The sequence below is a fragment of the Stegastes partitus genome, unplaced genomic scaffold (assembly GCF_000690725.1).
Source record: "Stegastes partitus isolate 25-593 unplaced genomic scaffold, Stegastes_partitus-1.0.2 Scaffold1141, whole genome shotgun sequence".
In the NCBI taxonomy this organism is placed as follows: Eukaryota; Metazoa; Chordata; class Actinopteri; family Pomacentridae; genus Stegastes; species Stegastes partitus.
Window position 1 is genome coordinate 136,810 of NW_007578872.1, and position 19,061 is coordinate 155,870.

Consider the following 19,061-nt stretch of genomic DNA (forward strand, 5'->3'; position numbering starts at 1 on the left):
GGATGAATGAGGTATTGTTGTTTTTTGCCAAGACGACCTGAACGACCAGTTGGAGTCTTTAATACATGCATACAATGCAAAGGATGAGGTTCCCGCTTGTGAATGCAAATTACCAAAAATACAACCAACTACGAACCTAACAATTTGCTCTACCGGGTTATGCTTCGACAATGATGTCAGGTACACACACACCACCTTATACATTAACTTTAATATATGTTTTTCTTTGTTTTAATACAACAGTAAAGCTGCATGAATCCATCCCATCAGGCTGAACACCAGATAGAAGTTTTTGAGATCATGAAAGCGCCACATGAGAGGGCAGGAAAATCTGCAAAATCTGAAACATACAAACCTTTACATCTCCTTGGGAATGTTCGTGCTATGGCTCGGAAAACCTTGGTGTGCACCAGTGTATTTTAAGGTGTGTGTGTAAGTCAAGGCCCTGTTAACACTTCTCATGATGCGGTTTGACATGTGTCTGTTGCCTTGTCACAAAGCATCACCGCTGACCCCTGGAGCATTGTGGATAACTTGCCATCACTTCATGAGTCACATACTCTCATGGCAACTGGCTCCCCTTCCCCCCCTCCCCTCCGTCCCTGTGACTGGGACCGAGGAGAGGGAGTCCCACATGACTAAGACATTCGAGCCCAATGGGGATTTTCATGCGCTGTCTGTCATTGTGGTAGCATTATACTCCATTAGTCCCTCAGCCTCACAGTGACCACACTACAGAGCTGTGTGACACCAGCATGTAATCCCATTCACACGGGGCCCAGGAGTGATTACTCTGATACCTTTTTAGCATGCAGGTGTTGCGTTGGCCGTGGTTGGAGGTGCTTTGTGACCTACTGTCCTCACAGACGTCCTGCTCATTACTATGCTAATAATTTCCCGTGGCTGGGTTTGCGTTTTGTTACTCCCTCTCTCTCCGTTTCTGTCTCAAACCCCACCTCGCTGATATCTCATTCTGGCCACGGCGTGGCCTGGTTGTAGGGGGAGTGTGAATCATCGGAGAAAAAAGGGGGAAGAGTGAGGTGCCTGGTGCAGCCAGCTGCTCCCAACTCGGGGCTCATCCACTAATGAGCAGCAGCAGGTGGTGGGCACCGACAGAACACAGCAAAATGAGCAGTTCACCCTTTATTTTTTTGGACAGATACAGCGCACACACACATCTTTTAATTACAAGATTAAGCGATTCATTAAAAGGGAACATCTACTCGATGTTCTCTGCATGTTTTTCCATTTCATTGAGCTGATTGTAGGTGCTGATGTGGTATTTTACTGTAAACTCTTCTTTGTCTTCTTGCACTTCTGAACTCTTTGGTTTATTGTTGAAGGAATATGGACTGAGCTGTTGTATAAGAAACACACGATAGGTTGTGGTTTGACCTTCAAAATGCTTTAGACAAAGATTTTTAAAAAAGATAATCCAAAAACTGTCCAGCTGCCTCAAAAATATGCTGTTAGTGCTTTGCCCATTTCTACTCATGCCTCCATTATACTCCAGGCTAGAAAATATATTTGATTAGCTGTCGACTATTTGATAATGGAGTCCATTTAAAAGCCAAAAAGGGAAACATTTGTTGTTTCCAGCTTCTTAATTGTGCCTCTCTCCATTATTTTTTTGAGGAACCACAAAGAGATTTTTTTTTTGGAGACTCTAGGCGTCCACAAATCCTTAATCTAAACATACAAAGATATGTTGTGTGTCAAAAATGGCTGTTACAGCGAAGATTTTAAACAGCTGACTAGCTTTTTAAGATAAAAATAAATGAATAATTAGATTAATAGAAAGTCAAAATATCAATATATCAATATATAGCATCATCCAAAAATAATTTTATATCAATTTGAATTATATTATTAGAACATTAAACTATTAAAAATAAAGTATCAACCAATAATGCATTTAAGTGAATTCAAAATTAACTTAAATGATAATTATTAAATGTTAAATTAGCAAAATATAGCATCAAAGTGAATTTACATTATATTGTTAGAACTTCAAATTATCAAAAGATGGGGTCACTTCACCCACGACACAAAATAAATAAAAAAAAAGATTAATTAAAATTCTGATATTAAAATGTCAAACAATAGAGCTATAGTATTACCCACAAGCCTTCAGTTTAGGTAAATCTGCCAGAATTTCTTCACACCATTTAACTTGAAGCAGTTTCACTGCTCTTAGTCTCTCTTGTTTTTTTTGTTTTTTGTTTTTCTTTGTGTGTGAAGTTGTTAGAAATGCGCTCCCACTAACTCTTGTTTAACATCCTTTCATTAGAGCCTTTTTTTGTCCAGAGGCATCATCCCGACATTTCACCTCAGCTTCATAAACTTGATCTACTTGTTCTGTGCCACAGAATATCTCTAAGCTGTAGCCCTGAGAACATATTTCCTAAATGAGATTTACTGCAGCCATGCCACTGCCACACATCACGATGTGACTCCTTGTGGGATTTAAGACGCCCCCCCTCCTCCTCCTCCTCTCCTGGAAACCCCACATTTAAAGCAGGTAGCTTTGCAAACCGAGTGTCACGATGAGAGAGCGTGCGACAGCAATCCTGTGGTTGGAACAAGCAGGGAAAAAAAAGACGACTCATTTCTTCTTCTTTTTTTTTTTTGATTCACTGCCTTCCTTAGCTCGCCTGTGAGACATGAGCTGCATGCAGTAGACACACCAAAGTGAAGGTATTCTTAGACTCCTCAGCCTCCTTGCATAGTGGGGATGAACTCAGGAGATAAAATATGCAAGAACCTCTAAAATAGGAACCTTTGCTTTTGCTTTCGCCCAGACACGACAATGTCTTCCTGCGGATTTTGTCAGAGTAAACAACGTGCAATGAAATTACATTTGACATCTGAAAAATTAATGGCATCTGTAATGTTTTTGGAGAGGGAATAGGACCCAGTGTAGAAAGAAAGAGAGCGGCAGAGAACAGAAGGAGGGAATTGCTCCTGATTTTACACAGAAGAAACGTCCACTGTAGCTGCCAAGAAAATGCAGCAGGAACGTATGGAGGAGTAGAGGTCATGTGTGTCTGAGTGTGTGTGGTTGTGGTTGTGTGTGAGGGTGAGAGTGGGGGAGGGACCTCTAGTGTCCTCAGGGATGCCTGATCCACGCCTTGGCCCACTCCAGCAACCAGATGAGAGGTTACGTAACCACGGGAGCTGACTAACGTCCAACACTGGTTAATGAGAGTCTACATTTACAATAACTTAACTTCAAACGGCATCAAACGCGAAGCCCCGGGCTACTGTCATGTCTCAGAATGTAAGCGTATGAACACGGAGCAGGAATGCATATGTGACTGTGAGCCGCACGTCAGTACCGACATTTATAATTCACGACGCGTTTTCATGTGGAAAGTTGGGAAAAGCACATAAATCTGGACGAAAACGATCGCTGCGTTTCTGTTCTCACCTCCAAAGTAGGATCCGTCGGTCAGCTTCATCTCCTTGTTGAACTTGGTGATGACGCTCGCAACACCGTGCTGAATGAAGTACATCTTCTTCCCCACTGTGCCTTCTCTGATAATGTAGTCATTGGGCTGAAAAACCTCAAACTTCAACTTGCTCAGCATCCCCGTCACGAAGTTGGGGTCGGCGTTGGCAAACAGGGGCATGGTGGCCACAAGCTTCCGGCAATTGAAGTTGACGATTTCCTGGTGAAATTTTAAAAAAAAAGGAAAGTGTTGATAAAATGCATGAGATCAGGCCATAAATAATTCACTTGTTTCCTGCCTAAAATGTGGAAAAATCAGTTAGGTAGCCTTGACAGCGCCATACATTTTTCATTTGCGCTGCTGTCATCCGCAAACATAAATGAATTGGATGCATATTGCCGCTTTATCCCTAATACTTCTAAAGCACTTTCCATCTCTCCTGAGAAGAAACTTTTTGGCAGACGAGTCAGATCCTGATGAGTTTGCCCTCTGGTGCCGGCTGCCGGCCATCTCTCCGGTCTCATCCTGTCCCCTCAGACCCAGCAGGAGATTAGGAGCTTGTTGTCTGTTTACCCACACATCTCTGTTGCCGTGCAGATGGAAAGCCGGGGCACTTGGCATCCGCGGCGGTGTGTTGTTGACCCCACATGCGGGATAACTCTCCTCCAGTGACAACAGGACATTAACGGGAAGATAACCAATCTCTGCAACGCTTGCTAGCTACATGAGGGCAACACAAAGAGATGTTAGCTCAACCTCAGATGCCGGTGTCAGCTAATGCCACGGGGCTTTGACCTCAATCATGCACCAGAACTAATGAATTAGATAGTAAGCAGTTTTCATGCCCAGCCAGGATTCCTCTTGGGGAAACAATCTTTGGCTATGCCTATTTAAAGATTTGTCATATGGCAGAGAATAAGAGGCAGGGAGACAGAGGCGAAGGAAGGGGGGTTGCAGAGGACAGACAGAAAAGCAGAACAGTCTGGATATTAGTTTACTCTGCTGGCTGCATTAACTACAAGCTGCATATGTTGTACATTAATTATATTTGTTTTAAAAGCTCCTGTTATTTATTTTACCTCGGTCGGAAAGTGAACTTGGGGAAGCTTGTCCAAGACAGGCAATCCATCACAATGTGCATTTTGTTTTTAACAAGTCACTTTGTCATTGTGTGGTATGCAGTTGCCACATGCAGCAGGTTTGAAAGGCAAGTTATCTTTAAAAAAAAAATCACCAAAATTATTCCATTTGCCAGAGCCAGAAACTGTCAATACAGAAATATTCAATGAATTTTTTCACCTTTCCAACAGCCTTTGCACTACTCATCTGCAACGTGCCGTTCTGTTAGGAAAATAACATATTCTCAGCTTAAAACTATAATAATTCATTAAAATATCACTGTATTCTTCTTGTCTCATTTTAACATTTGTAAAATTAAAGCATTCATTAGAAATAACAGATTCTGACGCAACTGAGAAGCAGAAACAGTCACATAACAAAAATTCAAGGACTTTTCAGCTGAACTGGGTTGAACTGCAGGCTGTGCATACGCAGAGCAAGTTCAATACAAAAAGTAATCTAAGTCATAAAATATCTTTAGTACGTAGAGACACTGTTGTTTTTTTTAGTTTTCCTTACTTATGCTGTTTCTATAGAGGTGCAACACTTTATATTGTAGTAAAGAATGAGTCCACAATAAGTAAAAATGCAACAGGAGGAAAAAAAAAACACCCCAAAGCTTGGTGTCATGGTGTCATGTTTGCAGAGCAGAGCTTTTTTTGTTGTTGTTTTTTTTCCAGCTAATAATCGATTGTTGAATGTTACAGTGTCCTTGAATAAAACACCAAAGGTTCAAAGGTTAGGTGTTTTTTTTTTTACACTAGTTTCTGTCCAGAGCTGCATAAAAGCAACAAATGTTCAATGTGATGGATTACCTGTCGGCAACAAGTTGATTTTTACAGTGCACAAGAATCAATACAAACCAGTGGAGAGGTTTTGGATATGCAGGAGCAGAGATTGCCTAAAATATATTTCTTTTTTTTCCTCTTTCTTTCTTTTTAACTTTCACATCAGAGAAGATATCCATTTTTAACTTAATTCCACCGTTGTAATCAGGATGCTTAGCCGAAGACTTTGCTGTAAGCATCATTAGCTTTGACCGATCCGATCCTACATTAAACCCGGGGCTGTTTGATCCTCTGAAGCAGGATTGTGCTGTAAATCGCAGGTAGTCAGAATTCTAGCCTTCCTCTTTGACATACTGATGCCAGGCTTGTGATAAATGACATGCCACAATCAGTAATAAGTGTACTTTAACTGATTCTTGATTCTTGGCTTGTCTGAGTGCTGCGAAGTGGAGCTGATTCTGATCTCAAATTGACCCATAAGTCCACACTCCTCTGACCGGCCTGGATCACAACGAGCCAACACTCAGCAGCAATCAGCCCGACTCAGGTATCAGTCCATCTGAAATGCGCCGGGCTCTGCTGACGTTAGTCTGCTTGCTTTAATTGATTTCTGACTGTTAAATGACCGGGGGGGAAAGCCCTACACGCGCACATTGTCCCTCAAAATAAAACTTATGGCCACTTTACCGAAGCCAAGTAGGCCAAGCCTCGCGAAGCTACTCTGGATAAAATATACACCCTCTCTGACAACAGGGAAGAGGCCATTAGTCGTGCGAAGCTGACAAATGGAGCTGTATCTTATCGATCAAGCTGGAATTTATTACTGTTTGTAAAGTTGCTTTTAGTCTAACATGATTCAAACTGAGGATGGCTAAAGAGACACTCATTCAGCAAGGTGGCTTTTGAAGGCTTGCATTAGTCCTGTTGTGTTTTTTAGAAGGCTGGTAGAAAGGAGAAAATAAGAGGTGAGGCGCTAAAACCTGGTAGCAACAAAAGCAGATTTTCAGTGGAAGGGACAAACAGTGTAGCTGCTTTATTTTATACTATTTTTATAGCAAGTAAATGGAAATAAAAACATTTATAGTTAATAAAAAATGATGTTTTTCTCATATTCTTGCTTCACTTCATTGTATTCTTCTGATAGTCTAAACAATACTTCTTATAAGCGACTCCTTTGTTTCATATTTTCGAAGCGCACATGCTCCTGTTATAGTAATTATGGGCCCCAAATAGCCCCTAAAATGACCTACTTCTGTGGCTGCTGATCAGATAAAGACCTTATTTTTAGAGACGGGGAGTAAACAGGCAACACACCTGACATGACTAATCCCCACAGAGTCGGTATCACAAAAGTAGCAGTGAAATAAATTAATCAATCAAGAATTACAAAGACTTTACTGTGGACCAAGGCCTTACAGACACTAATATCGATATTTTTCTAGACAGATTATCCATCTGTTTAAAAAAAAAAATGCATGCAGCCATCATTTTACCAACTATCACTGCAATGCTCAAACAATCATCAGGGATACACCCAGAGAAGATTACATCATTTCTGCAGGCTTTAACCTATAGATGCTGTGGAGTGACACACAGCAGATTCAGAGGTGTTTCTGTCTGTAAACTGGTGCAGCAGTGCCAACTTAAGTCAGCTAGTGCTCACCAAAGGTACAGAAACCACTATATGTTGTTGTTTCAGGTTTATGTTTGATGCACGAAGCAGCAAAACACAAACTGAAGTTTTAAAAATAAGCGCATCTGACAAAAATCTTGAGTGACCTAAAACGCTGTAAGATGAGAGGCATCCAACGGCGTTGAGAGGATGAGAGGAAGATGTTTGTTTTGCCAAATATTCATATTAGCATGGACAAGGCCCAAAGCAACTAAAAACTGAAGCCAGCAGACGTTGAGGAAAAGTAGGGGAGCTATAGGATCCAAAATCTAAAGTAAATAATGTAATCTAACATTATCTGTGGTGCTGGATAATCTCTTTTCATTCAGAAGTCAAGGTTGCTTTCAATTAAAAAGAGCTGAGAATAAAGTAATGTGTAATAAATCTAAACTGGTCCCTGCTTGAAAGCTAGTTCTGGATTCAACCTGCTTTTCTTTTACATTCTGTTGGTGAAAGCTGCAATAAACTACAGCTGACACATCCTACCACTGAGACGTAAACTCGTCTTAGTGTCCTGTTTTGCTCCGGTGGCGCTCGGTTTGTTTTCACCTGCCATTCTCAAGGGAGCAGCTTTTGTTGTGCGACACCGATGCAGATTTTTACCTTTGCTTGCTGCACACAGTGAACTAAGCCTGTAGGATTTTCTGTGCAGTAAGTCGTACCTTTTTTTTTTTCTTTTTCAAATCCCCGTTACGTCGCTTGTGTCTGGGACCGTGCGGCGGCTCCCCACACCGCTCTCTGCAAGGTGACTTAATGGGGCTACATGAGAGATGGTCGTGACTCTTACGCTTGCTTTGCTTTTTTTTATTTCTCTCCTGTCCAATATCCCCGTGCATAATTACCCATGTAATGTGCTGACACGAGGAGGTCAGCCAAGAACTTCAAACTGGCTCCTTGCTTTACAAAAGGCCTCAAGATTCCTTCGCATTACTTGTGAAATTTACAGTTGATCTCGCGCGGCTGCGTATGAAACGGTAATTGTTCGACAGCTCTTGAACTCCGCAGCGAGTGCAACGTTTCCGTACAGATCCTGACTGACGCTCGGTCCGGGTTCACCCTGGATGCCGAGGAGAATCCGTTTTTTTGCTACTTGACCTTGTAAGATGAGATGACAGGTGCTGATATTTTGTTTTCTTGTCCTGCGCTTTTAAAGCCTCCAAATGAAGATTCGCAGCTCATCTTCGGGGAGAAAAAACTCATTCATGTTCCAAACCGTGTGACACCTACCTGTCAGGAGCTTTCTGTGTGTGTGTGTATTTTTTCCCCTGATCCAAAAATAACATAAAAGCCTTCAAATGGAAAACTCTGGAGATTCATGAAAGAGCTTCTGAAAGAGCCGATGTTTAAATTCAGTTTAGGGTCTTAAGAGAGAAGTTGTCTCACCTCTTTGAGCGGGTCATTGAGTTCGCTCAGGATGTTGTCCTCGTCGAAGATTTTGCCTTGGTAGCGGTGTTCGTAGTAGTCGTGGATTTTCTGCCGCATGTCTGCTGGAAGCTTGTGGAAGGACATGTATTGCTCCACTTGCTTATACTGGAAGAGGCAAAAGAAAAAATAAGATGGGTGAGTTCAGATAGAAGTGCAACAAGACTTTATGTGTTAATATGTAAAAATAAAATCCGATATTTTAACGCAATCTCAGCACACGAATGTGGCCGCCACAGAGTGCATATTTGTGTCTCTGTATTGAGGACAAGCCGTGCTCTCACGTAGTCACAGTGCCATGTCCTGGTTCTGAGTGTGGGGAGGGAGAGGCAGAACGAGAGAGGCAGGTGGTGAAGGAAAGTAGGAACAAGTACAGGCCCGGGGCTATGTCAGACCAAGGTAGCAGTTCTGATTATCTCACCCATGCAGGAAGCCCAGTCCTAATAGGCAACCAAGCTACGACCTAACGTGAACCAGCAAACTATACCCGATATCATGGAGAGATGTGTGAGCTGCACAGACGAGCGGCCAGATGTCAGGGGCTGCATTTAGTATTATGTTAGCATTTCTTTAATTTTGAGGGTGAGTACAGTAAGCATTGAGTCTGGCAAGACGCCGTATAGATTCTGTCGCTCTTCTTTTCCATCTTTGATTCTTATTTCCTGTTTAACCCTCTGAAGCCCAGCACAGCGATGGCTAGAGGTACAGAAAACTCAAATGTCTTCTGTGTGACGTCAGTGTGACTCAGCTACGTGCCAAATCCTTCATAAAAGTAAAAACAAAGGTTGAAAATTCAACATGCAATACATTTTTCCAAGTGCCCCCAGATGTTAAGAATACTGGAAAAATATATGCAGAGATCACTTAAATTTTTAATATGTTTCCACACTTGTTTCCTAACTGCTCTGTGCAAACACAGCCTGCAGTTCATCTGACGAAGGTCCTGAATTTTTGTCACGGGACTCTCGGTCGCAGCTTAGTCAGTCATTGTTCCATGGTTTCACCCAGGAGGGTACGGTTTTTAGGTTTTTTGTGACACTGGTTGGTGCAACTGATATGAAACATGTAGAAGTGATTTTGATGTAAGATCACAACTTAAGCTCAGATGTGGTTATTTTTTCTGCCACAATGGGGAATCACAGATGAACAGAACATCAGGAAGTTGAAAATCCGACTCTTTTTTTTTTTTTCTTTTTAGTTTCTGGCTCTGATTTTAAAAAAACAAAAAAAAACATAATGCATAATCTTTCAAATCTGCTGGCAGGCTTTGGGCTTCAGAGGGTTAAGCTAAATGTATGTAAAGCACGTTGAAACCACTTCAAAATAATTCGAAAGCTGATAATATGTCATCATCAGAGACAAACAGAAGTTTTTCACCTCACATTGAGGGCATCAGTTAGCAAAACATAAAAAGAATAAGTGCATTTCTAAATAATTTAACAGGAATCACTTGCTTGTCTTTCAAAAATAGTAAAAAATTGCATAAATGTTTATTTGTAAGCCTAAATTATTAAATGTTTTAGTGTTTATGTCGTTGTAGTTTACTGTTTCAATTTGTATTGCAAGGAAAGGTTACTAATTTACCAGGTTGTTTTAGGAGGTTATAGGAGAACAATATAATTTAATGTCTTTTGGGAATTTGGAATAAATACACACTAATACGGTGAGAGGACAGATTTAAATATTTCTCCTTTTTGTTCCTTCTTCCTGCACATTCTTGGATGGACACCGGACCTTTTGGTTTACTGCCAGCCACAAAGATGGGAGAGGTGTCCCGTTTCTGGTAATAAATTGAATCTTAGCTGGAGTTTAAATTCTGGCCACATTAAACTGAAGAAAAGAACCGACCCAAAGGAGAAGGAACGAGAGAAGATGCTGCGTCTCATCTATTTTGATCAGTCTCTGTTTCCTCACAGATTTTTCCACAGACAGGGCAGTGAACACAATCTTTCCATCCAGCGCTGACACCTGAACATAATCAGTGTTGCTCACACCACCTCTGGTAACCATAGAGGACCAGGAGGTGAGAGCCAGCAGCAGCAGCAGCAGCAGCTGTGAGGCTGCTAGCTCGGTCCAGCCTCTTTGACCGGTGTGTGATGCAAGCAGCCCCACAAAATGGAATTTGTCAGTGAGGGAGAAGACACTCGAGTCGCAGTGCCTCCCTCATTGATTCTTCTCCCGGCTGCAGAAAGGTGATAAGAGAGCGGGGGTTTTGTTTTGTGGGGAAATTGATTTATTTTGAGTTCACGCGGTAGAAGTTAGAAAGAGTCTGCAGCGGTTCGACCAGGCCGTTTGACTCAGGTGGTCGAGGTGGGGCACAGAGTCGGGCACGGGGGCCACGTTTGGGTTTGATCAGCTTCATGCTACATCTAGTGTTCGTAATGGCCTATTTCTGTTCCCACGTAAACCCTAATTTGTTATTCGATCGGTTAATTATCCAGTTACTTTCTAATGGAGCAATTAAGATCAATGCGGAGTACGTTGCTCATTATCCCACCTCAACCATTTCTCTCTTTGTCCCTCTTTTTCTCTCTCTAGAAATAGTCTGGGCCTAGTCAGACCTACACTCACTATGGGATGTGCCACTTGGCAGAAAATTAACCCACTTCTTTTCTTGCTGATGGCACTCCTGGGGCGTTCCTGTTGATATAATTCAGCCTAGGTGCACTTTGTTATCTTCGAAAAAAAAAACATTAAAGTGCATATTTTGATGTACTTTGAGATGTGATAAATTCAAATCAAAAAACCTTCACTGAAAAACATGGAACTCTTGTAGGTGGTCTAAAATGAGAAGGAAATGGGCAGTTAGTGTGGTCGAAAGATTTGTGCTTTTGCAGTTTTGTTTCTGTTTTTTTCTAAGTTGAGCAGAAATTGGTTTGACACTCATCTGTGCATCTAGAGGACGATGCGTTCAAATGCAGTCGTACGTACTATGAATATAATTTCTTCATTATATGAAGTCACTGAGTAAAAAACAAAAGCTTTATTTTCAAAAATATAATCATTATTATCCAACTTTATAAATAATTTGATATAAAAACAGCACATAATAATAATAATAATATGATTCTCTCCTTATTGTCAAAGAACATGTTGCTTTGTTCCTTTAAATATGGCAGCTTTTCTAATTTACATCTTATCTTTAACACTGATGGCGCATTCAACATATTTAAAAGATAATGTGTTATCTAGATTAAAAACTTGCACTAGAAAACAACCGCTTTCTGAAACTCTTCACTATTTTTACATCGGTGCAGTATTTCAGGACAGACGAGCCTTTTATTGGCCTCTAAACCGTGGATGCGATGTGTGATATATGTGGGAGAGCTTGGCCGTGTCTTAAAGAACGAGTCTTGAGCCGCTGAATGACACACCGCTGCACTCAGTCTTCCAGTGATTCAGCGGCAGGACATCGCAGCACGTCTCCATATCATGCATACTTTACACCCTCATTTCCTTCCCTCCACTCCCACTTTTTCTCCGATTCCTTTCTTCTCTATAGCTTTAGTGTGTTTTTCTTCCACCTTTTTAAATGATGGCCTTTGTCTCTTTAATCATAATTCAGTTTTTTCTCTAATTCTAAACACGAGTTAGCGTGAAAATACGCTACAAGTCAATTAAAATGTGAATTTGTGTAATTTAAGAGGAACCTATTGACATCACTTTTTTTTTTCTTCTCCCTCATCCACTCCCACTTTTTCTCCGATTCCTTTCTTCTCTATAGCTTTAGTGTGTTTTTCTTCCACCTTTTTAAATGATGGCCTTTGTCTCTTTAATCATAATTCAGTTTTTTCTCTAATTCTAAACATGAGTTAGCGAGTAAGTCAATTAAAATGTGAATTTCTGTAATTTAAGAGGAACCTATTGACATCACTTTTTTTTTTCTTCTCCCTCATCACGTCCTTGTCATAAACATCCTCTGCCCTTAGATGACTTGTAACCTCACACCAACATCCATCTCTGCGTCCGTGTTTCCAACCCCCCCAGCTGTGGCAGTGATAGATGTAATGACTGGAGGCTCAGCACCCTGAACCCATCCCTGCTGCTCCTCAGCCTGCTCCACTGATATGCACAGCCATGCAGCAAATCAGCCCTGGCTGAACTTGGCTACACACTGGGGCTCTGTTACCACGAACATGGCATTCGCAGCCTCAAAGCTGTCAGTTCGGTGCCTGGAGGGATGTTGAAAGGATAAAATGGGATGTAGATTAAGCACATTTGCCGTGAAGCAGATGTACATCACATACTGAGCAAGAGGCATGTCACTAATTCAAACAGTACAGGCTCACTTGTTTGCTGTGGGCGACGTGCTGTCATTAGTTTTTTGTTGGATTGTGCTGTGACATGCATCCAGCTATTTTATGATCAATCATACAATTGTGTGTTGAATTACAATAAATTTACAGTCATGAGGAATACCCATATCACTGATAATGCCGTTATTCTTTTATCTTCCGTCAGCCTGAATCGTGTCTCGTTAAACCTGCTCCATGCTCCATCTTTCTATAATTACTCTTGAGTGCATTTGCTGTCAACATTGAAACCACTCAATATCGTGTTGGTCCCACTTGTGCCACCAAAACCACTCTGAGCCGTCGGGCCGTGAACACAGGACCTCTGGGGGGAGTCCTGTGGGGTCTGGCACCGGGGCGTTGGCAGCAGGACGGTGGCTTCTGTGGACCGGAGCTTGTTCCGGCACATCCTGAGAATAATCGGATTGGGAATCTGGGGAGTTCGGAGGGTGGGGTCTTGGGCTCTTATATCATCTTCTGGAGCAGTCGTTGCTGTGTGGCAGGTTGTGTTGTCTTAAAAATGGAGGCTACTGTTGCCACAGAGGAGTGAGTTGAGTCTGCAGGTACACGTCCAAGTAACGTCCGCATGAATGCCAGAAGACAAGCTTTCCCCGCTGAACATTGTCACTGTAAGAAGATGCTCAATGACATTCACTTCACCTGTCAACAGCTTTAACGTTGTCGCTGTGTGTTTCACCTGCATTAATGAGAACACCTGCTGATGATTAGTGTGAGGATGAAATTCAGTCTGTCAGAGGATAAAGCGAGCGGTTATCATCCCGGGCATCCTACTGAGGATATCCTCTTTAGCAAAGGTGCCATCTTGATCGCCGTGTTGATATGATTAGTCTACTTTGAACATCTGCATTTTGTCATTTCAAATATTAAGTATGGTTTAAATTTTTGAACTGTTGGTGGCATTGTCTGCAGGGTGGCGCAGTTGTTAGCACTGTTGCCTCGCAGCAAGAAGATTGCCGGTTTGCGTCCCGGTGGGGGCACCGGAATCTTTCTGCGTGGAGTTTGCATGTTCTCCCCGTGCAGCGTGGGTTCTCTCCGGGTTCTCCAGCTTCCTCCCACACAGTCCAAAAACATGTTGAGGTTAATTGGTGATTCTAAATTGTCTGTAGGTGTGAATGTGAGTGTGCTTGGTTGTCTGTCTCTAAGTGTAGCCCTGTGATAGACTGGTGACCTGTCCAGGGTGTCCCCTGCCTTCGCCCTAAGTCAGCTGGGATAGACTCCAACCCCCCGTGACCCTAGTGAGGATTAAGCGATGTATAGATAATGGATGGATGGTGGCATTGTGCAATACTGATGTTTTAGTAGTAGCTCTTTGGCAAAAAGTTTTTGGTGCCCCTTAAAGAGGTTTAAGCCAGCGCCAGTGTGATGATAATTGGTTTTTTAACCAGTTCTGTTAATTGAGATTTCATTTACTCCAGGATAATAGACCTTTCTGTTTATCTAAGATACAAAATAACAGGAAAACATATAGATTTGTCAAATAAAGTGTTTATAAACTCCTTGTCTTTACTGTACCGATTTTACTGTTAATGCTCTTTTCTACGCCAGGACCAACCCTGGTTAGAGACTGCAAATGCAATAACAAGCCTTAAAAAAAAAATTCTGTTACATTGTGCCAGAAGCTCAGAGGGGTTGTTTCTCTAAATTGCATTGACCATGAGAGCAACTGGCAAGGTCAGACCATCGTGCTTAAAAAAAAAACAGCTAAATGCTTTTTATGAACAAGGTGCAAATTAATGAACTGGTGTTTTAGCATATCCCGTTATGGTCACAGCCAAGGTGACTGTGCCGATGCTCTGATAAGAATAATGGCAACAAGCTCCCACAGGACAAATAATCAGCACTTTATGTGTCAGACCAGTAATGCTTTTGTCCCCGTGCACATCTGTGCAGATAAATACAATGAGGCTGTAACTGTTATTAAGCATCTTTGAGTTTTCTGTCGAGCCGAAACATTTATACAATTGATTAGTTGGATACAATTGATTAGTTGGATGATAGAAAAATAATAATTTCAGTCATCGTAAAAGAAAACATGCTTAATATCCACTGCATCCAGTAAAGGAAATGTGAAGATTTGCTGTTTTTCTTGATCATATGTGACATGTTTAAATATTTTGCGAATTTCAATTATTACTATTTTCAGTGTTTTGTTACATTTTCAGACACAAATGACAAACCGAGAAAATAATCAACAGGTGATTTGATCATAAAAACAGTTCTGCTGTTTATTTTCTTGATCAAGAGGTTTAAGTATTTTTATAAAAAGGAGAAAGTAACCTGCTGCATTTGGGGTTACAACTAATATTTTTTAAAAGCACATTAATAAACATTTTACTTTTTGTATAAAAGAAATTCCAGAATCTTAGATCATGTCATTAAATACTTTTTTGTTTGACCAGCAGTACAAAATACAAAGATATTCAGTTAGCAAGAATTTAAAAACAAAAAAACCTGTCAAAAGCTGCCAGATGGAGTTAAATAAGAAACTGAATGTCACAGTAGCTGCAGATTGATTTTCTTGAATCGACTAATTGTTGCTTCGCTTATTTAGTTTGCTTTTAGGCAGGAAAGCAGCAATTCCTCAAAATTTAAAAGCTGGAATTACAGATTGTTTGACACTATTGTTTGCAATATTATGACTGAGACAATGAACCGCTTATTATTACTGATGTAGTTTAAATTTATCAAAGCTGAATAGTTTCAGCTCAAGCAAGCAGCACAAGCAATAAGACTTGATGACAAGATCAACAGCTGGTAATCTCTGAGTCACGTGACTCATTGCCCTTAAATTGTATAAAAACTAAAATTGTAATTGTAAAATCAAATATTTCTTTGATAAACTCTGTACATTAACATTTCTGTATACTTTGGTGGTAAATCGGTTTGTCTGAGATGACGTAATTTTTGTTTAGAGCATTAGGTAAGCATCAGCGCTTCATTTTAATCATAACCATGTTCTGAAGTGGATCAGGACATACCATAGGGGACTTTAATCCCCTGCACTACTATGTTGTATGTACATAGAATTCTGCAGCATAAGCGCAGGCAAAGTTTGGGAGTTAAACTCGGCTTCTTGCGTGCAAACACAAAGCGCATCAGTCAGTGGCCGTCTGTTCTGGGAATTGCCCAGGCCCCTCAGCGGGATCACAGATGGTGGCTCGGTTGAAATGCTGGATAATCACCCCCACCCGAAAAAAAAAAAATGATGTAATGATGTAATAGGGACTGAAATGAAAGGAAAGAATAAAATGTGTTCACTGGCAGTATACAGACAATGAGGTGGCTGGTCATGTCGGAGACCTCCTCACCCTTTCGACCTTATGTGATCTGCTTGGTTGGGGAGGGAGAGGAGGGGAAGAGAAAATCCTCTTTCCTAGTCATCGCCCCGGATATTGTGATCTGTGAGAGCTCAACCCATTGGTCCATAGAGCCACTGAGAGAAGACTTAATTTATTTAAGTCTAGCTCCAATGAGCTGGATTTTATGCAGTCAGAAGGAGCAAACCCCTCAGATTAATACTTTAAGACCATCCCAGTGGTAATTAGCATTACTTACCTTGAAACAACAAAACAGTAATGATTAGTACATCATACCGTGAACTTTCTTTTTTTTTTTTTTCAAAGCTCACCAGCGTAATAAATTATGTAAAACCAATCTTCTTTTCAATCTCATGTATTTATTATGTGCGCCACCGCGGGATTCTTACCTTTTCTTGGTACTGCCTGCGTGAGGAGTCCAGTGATTGGATTAGAGCTGTAGCGTGGCCCACAAACATAGCGTAGCACGTGGCGCCTACAATCATACTCAGCATGGTGATCCACAGGTCAGACATGCTGACGGGTGCCCGGGCGCCATACCCGATGCACAGCATGTGGCTCATGGCTTTGAAGAGGGCGTAAGAGTACTGCTTACCCCAGGAAACGTTCTGTAGGGATGGAAGAGAGAGAGAGAAGGGGAAACAGAGAGGGGTTGGGGGGGAGTTACTGCAAGGCAATGCAGGCAGGAAAGGCTCTCCAGCAGGCAGAATGGAAAGACAGGCTTTCCTTTGATGGATCACTGAACCTCAACCAAACATTCTGCCGACATACACTTTGTGCCTCAGAGCTAATGCCCTTACTGAGTGACTGAGCTTTCTGCCGCTTTACCTTTCCCCTCTTGCTCTGCCTCTGCCTCCGTCTACCTGGGCTTATTCATTTTTCTGTTCACCAAAGGGTAGAAAGCAGTTTTCAAAATAACTCTCCTGGGAGCAGCTCTTTAAGCAGCGATTTCACCGCCTGAGAGTCGTTTCTTTAATCATTCACAGTGTGAGTTCTCCTCACAAACTAAGGTTGTCTCGTTTTCCTGTGACTACCCCAGAATGTCTTGAATGAGGTTCACGAGGCCCGTTTTGTGCGATAATGTGTCCAGCTGGGTTTATGAGAAGCCATTTCATTGTTGATTCTTCATTATTCAAAGTAAATTGTTTGAAAAGAACCAGATCGGTCGCTGCCGACGGAGAAACAAGCAGCTGAGCAAAGGTGAACCCGGGATCACCTGATGAAGCTCCTTGTGTTTGTCTTTAGTTTTCAACAGCATGCAGTGTAAAGCTGAGCTATCATGAGGCATGTGCAGGTTGTGACACGATAGGTTGCTGTGCACGGATACATTAAATGCCTTTAAAGCCAATTTTATGAATTCAGAGAATCATGGATGCTTGGGATCTATGTTGATACCAGTTTTAGGTCACACTCCAATATCAATATGTTCTTTACATATCTTGTTAAGTTATCTAAAAAGGTAAAATTATGGGGTCATTGTTTATTAACTTCCCAGCAATGTACTTCATAAATCAATTAGCAACTCAAGACATTGCTTGACTCCGCACCACCGTCTGCTCGGCTGCAGTTAATACTAATAATGCTGCATGTGCTAGATTGTGCAACATGTAAAAAAAAATTTAAAATCCATCAAAAACATCCATTCATCCATCATGTACGCATGTTTTAACAGTTTTGCACAGACATCAGAACTCTTCCAATTTTTTGTATTCTCTGATGTCTTGCTCTTCTGGGCCTGACATACGTAGCAGCTAAAACTAAAGTGTGTTCAATGCATGCTTTTGTTTTTCTCTGTAATTTAGCAAAACAGAAAAAAAAATCTCTAACATAACAGTAAATTGCAAAACAAGTTTAAAAAACAACATTGAGAAATGTTCAAAACCTTTATTTTTTTACAGTGTAGCCTGACAATAGACAGAAAGCTGCTTGCAATCGTACTGGTTCAGTCTTTAACAGGAACATACATGTGTTTTACTTTTCACTTATATCTCTTCACCCTCCTTTCTGTCTCCTTTGCTGTGCCAAAAATGGCATCCAGTGTGTGGTTTCATATGGTGTTAAATATGGATGCCCAGGGCAGAAGTCAGAATAACCTGAAATAACTGCAGCTGGATAACACCGATAGGACTGATTTCTACAGATACTGTTCAGTTGCAGTAACTGTGTGTACTATTAGTGGCTGTTAGAATTTTACTTCATCGCAGCTATTTTTTTACTGTAGAGGAGTAAAACTTGTGACACACTAGTGTGTAACATCAATGCCTATCAGAGTTATGTCAGTTACTTTCTGGAAAGTTAAGTTGAACTCTTTAATTCTGGTAAATTTACGGCAGCCATTTTGCCAACATTCATTTGCATGTTAGAGACACTGTGTAACATTCTAAATGTGCCTCTGATGAAGCTGGCCAGCCACAAGAGCTCCAAAACATTAGCAGCATGATGACACAAAGATGCAGTGGAACCTCTGAGGGGACAAATTCCGGTCACCAAGACAAAACTCTCACGAGACTCTTCAGACCAGAGCAACACTTTGATCAGACTCAAGACTTCTTGGCAATGACTATAGCTACCAGCTGTACTGATGAATTTATCTTTATATTTAGGCCACAGGTGTCTGCTGTATATAAGCAACACAATGAGTGAAGTTACTGCAGAACGTTATTCATGCAGCCCTCTGATGTTCTGGACTCTCAGAGACTGTGTTGTCTTTAAAGCTGATGAGAACAGGTTAATAAAAATGTAAGTTAAATAAGTTTGTAAAAAATTGAAATGTAAAAACGTACAGTGTTGATATCCTGATTGTAGCACAGCGAATAAATAGTCGACTATTCGGCTATCTGGGTCCAGCCCTACTGCAGGCAGTGCTGGGAATATAGTAAGTGGTGGAGACTGGACAAACTGCCATGTCTAACTTACCCCAAGCATCTTTTCTGCATTTTGTTTTTTAAATCAGCACACATGAGACAACATATGTGTTG

At 41.2% G+C, this 19,061-nt stretch overlaps 1 protein-coding gene across 1 annotated transcript in view; it reads right to left on the bottom strand.

The window, feature by feature from the left end:
• hcn1 (hyperpolarization activated cyclic nucleotide-gated potassium channel 1) overlaps positions 1 to 19,061 on the bottom strand; it is a 79,750-nt gene that overhangs the window by 13,048 nt on the left and 47,641 nt on the right. The window contains exons 4-6 of the mRNA XM_008296617.1: positions 16,473 to 16,691; positions 8,415 to 8,561; positions 3,431 to 3,671 (exon numbers count right to left, since the gene is read on the bottom strand). Of these exons, the coding sequence (XP_008294839.1) occupies positions 3,431 to 3,671; positions 8,415 to 8,561; positions 16,473 to 16,691 (607 nt within the window). The remainder of the gene's footprint in view (positions 1 to 3,430; positions 3,672 to 8,414; positions 8,562 to 16,472; positions 16,692 to 19,061) is intronic.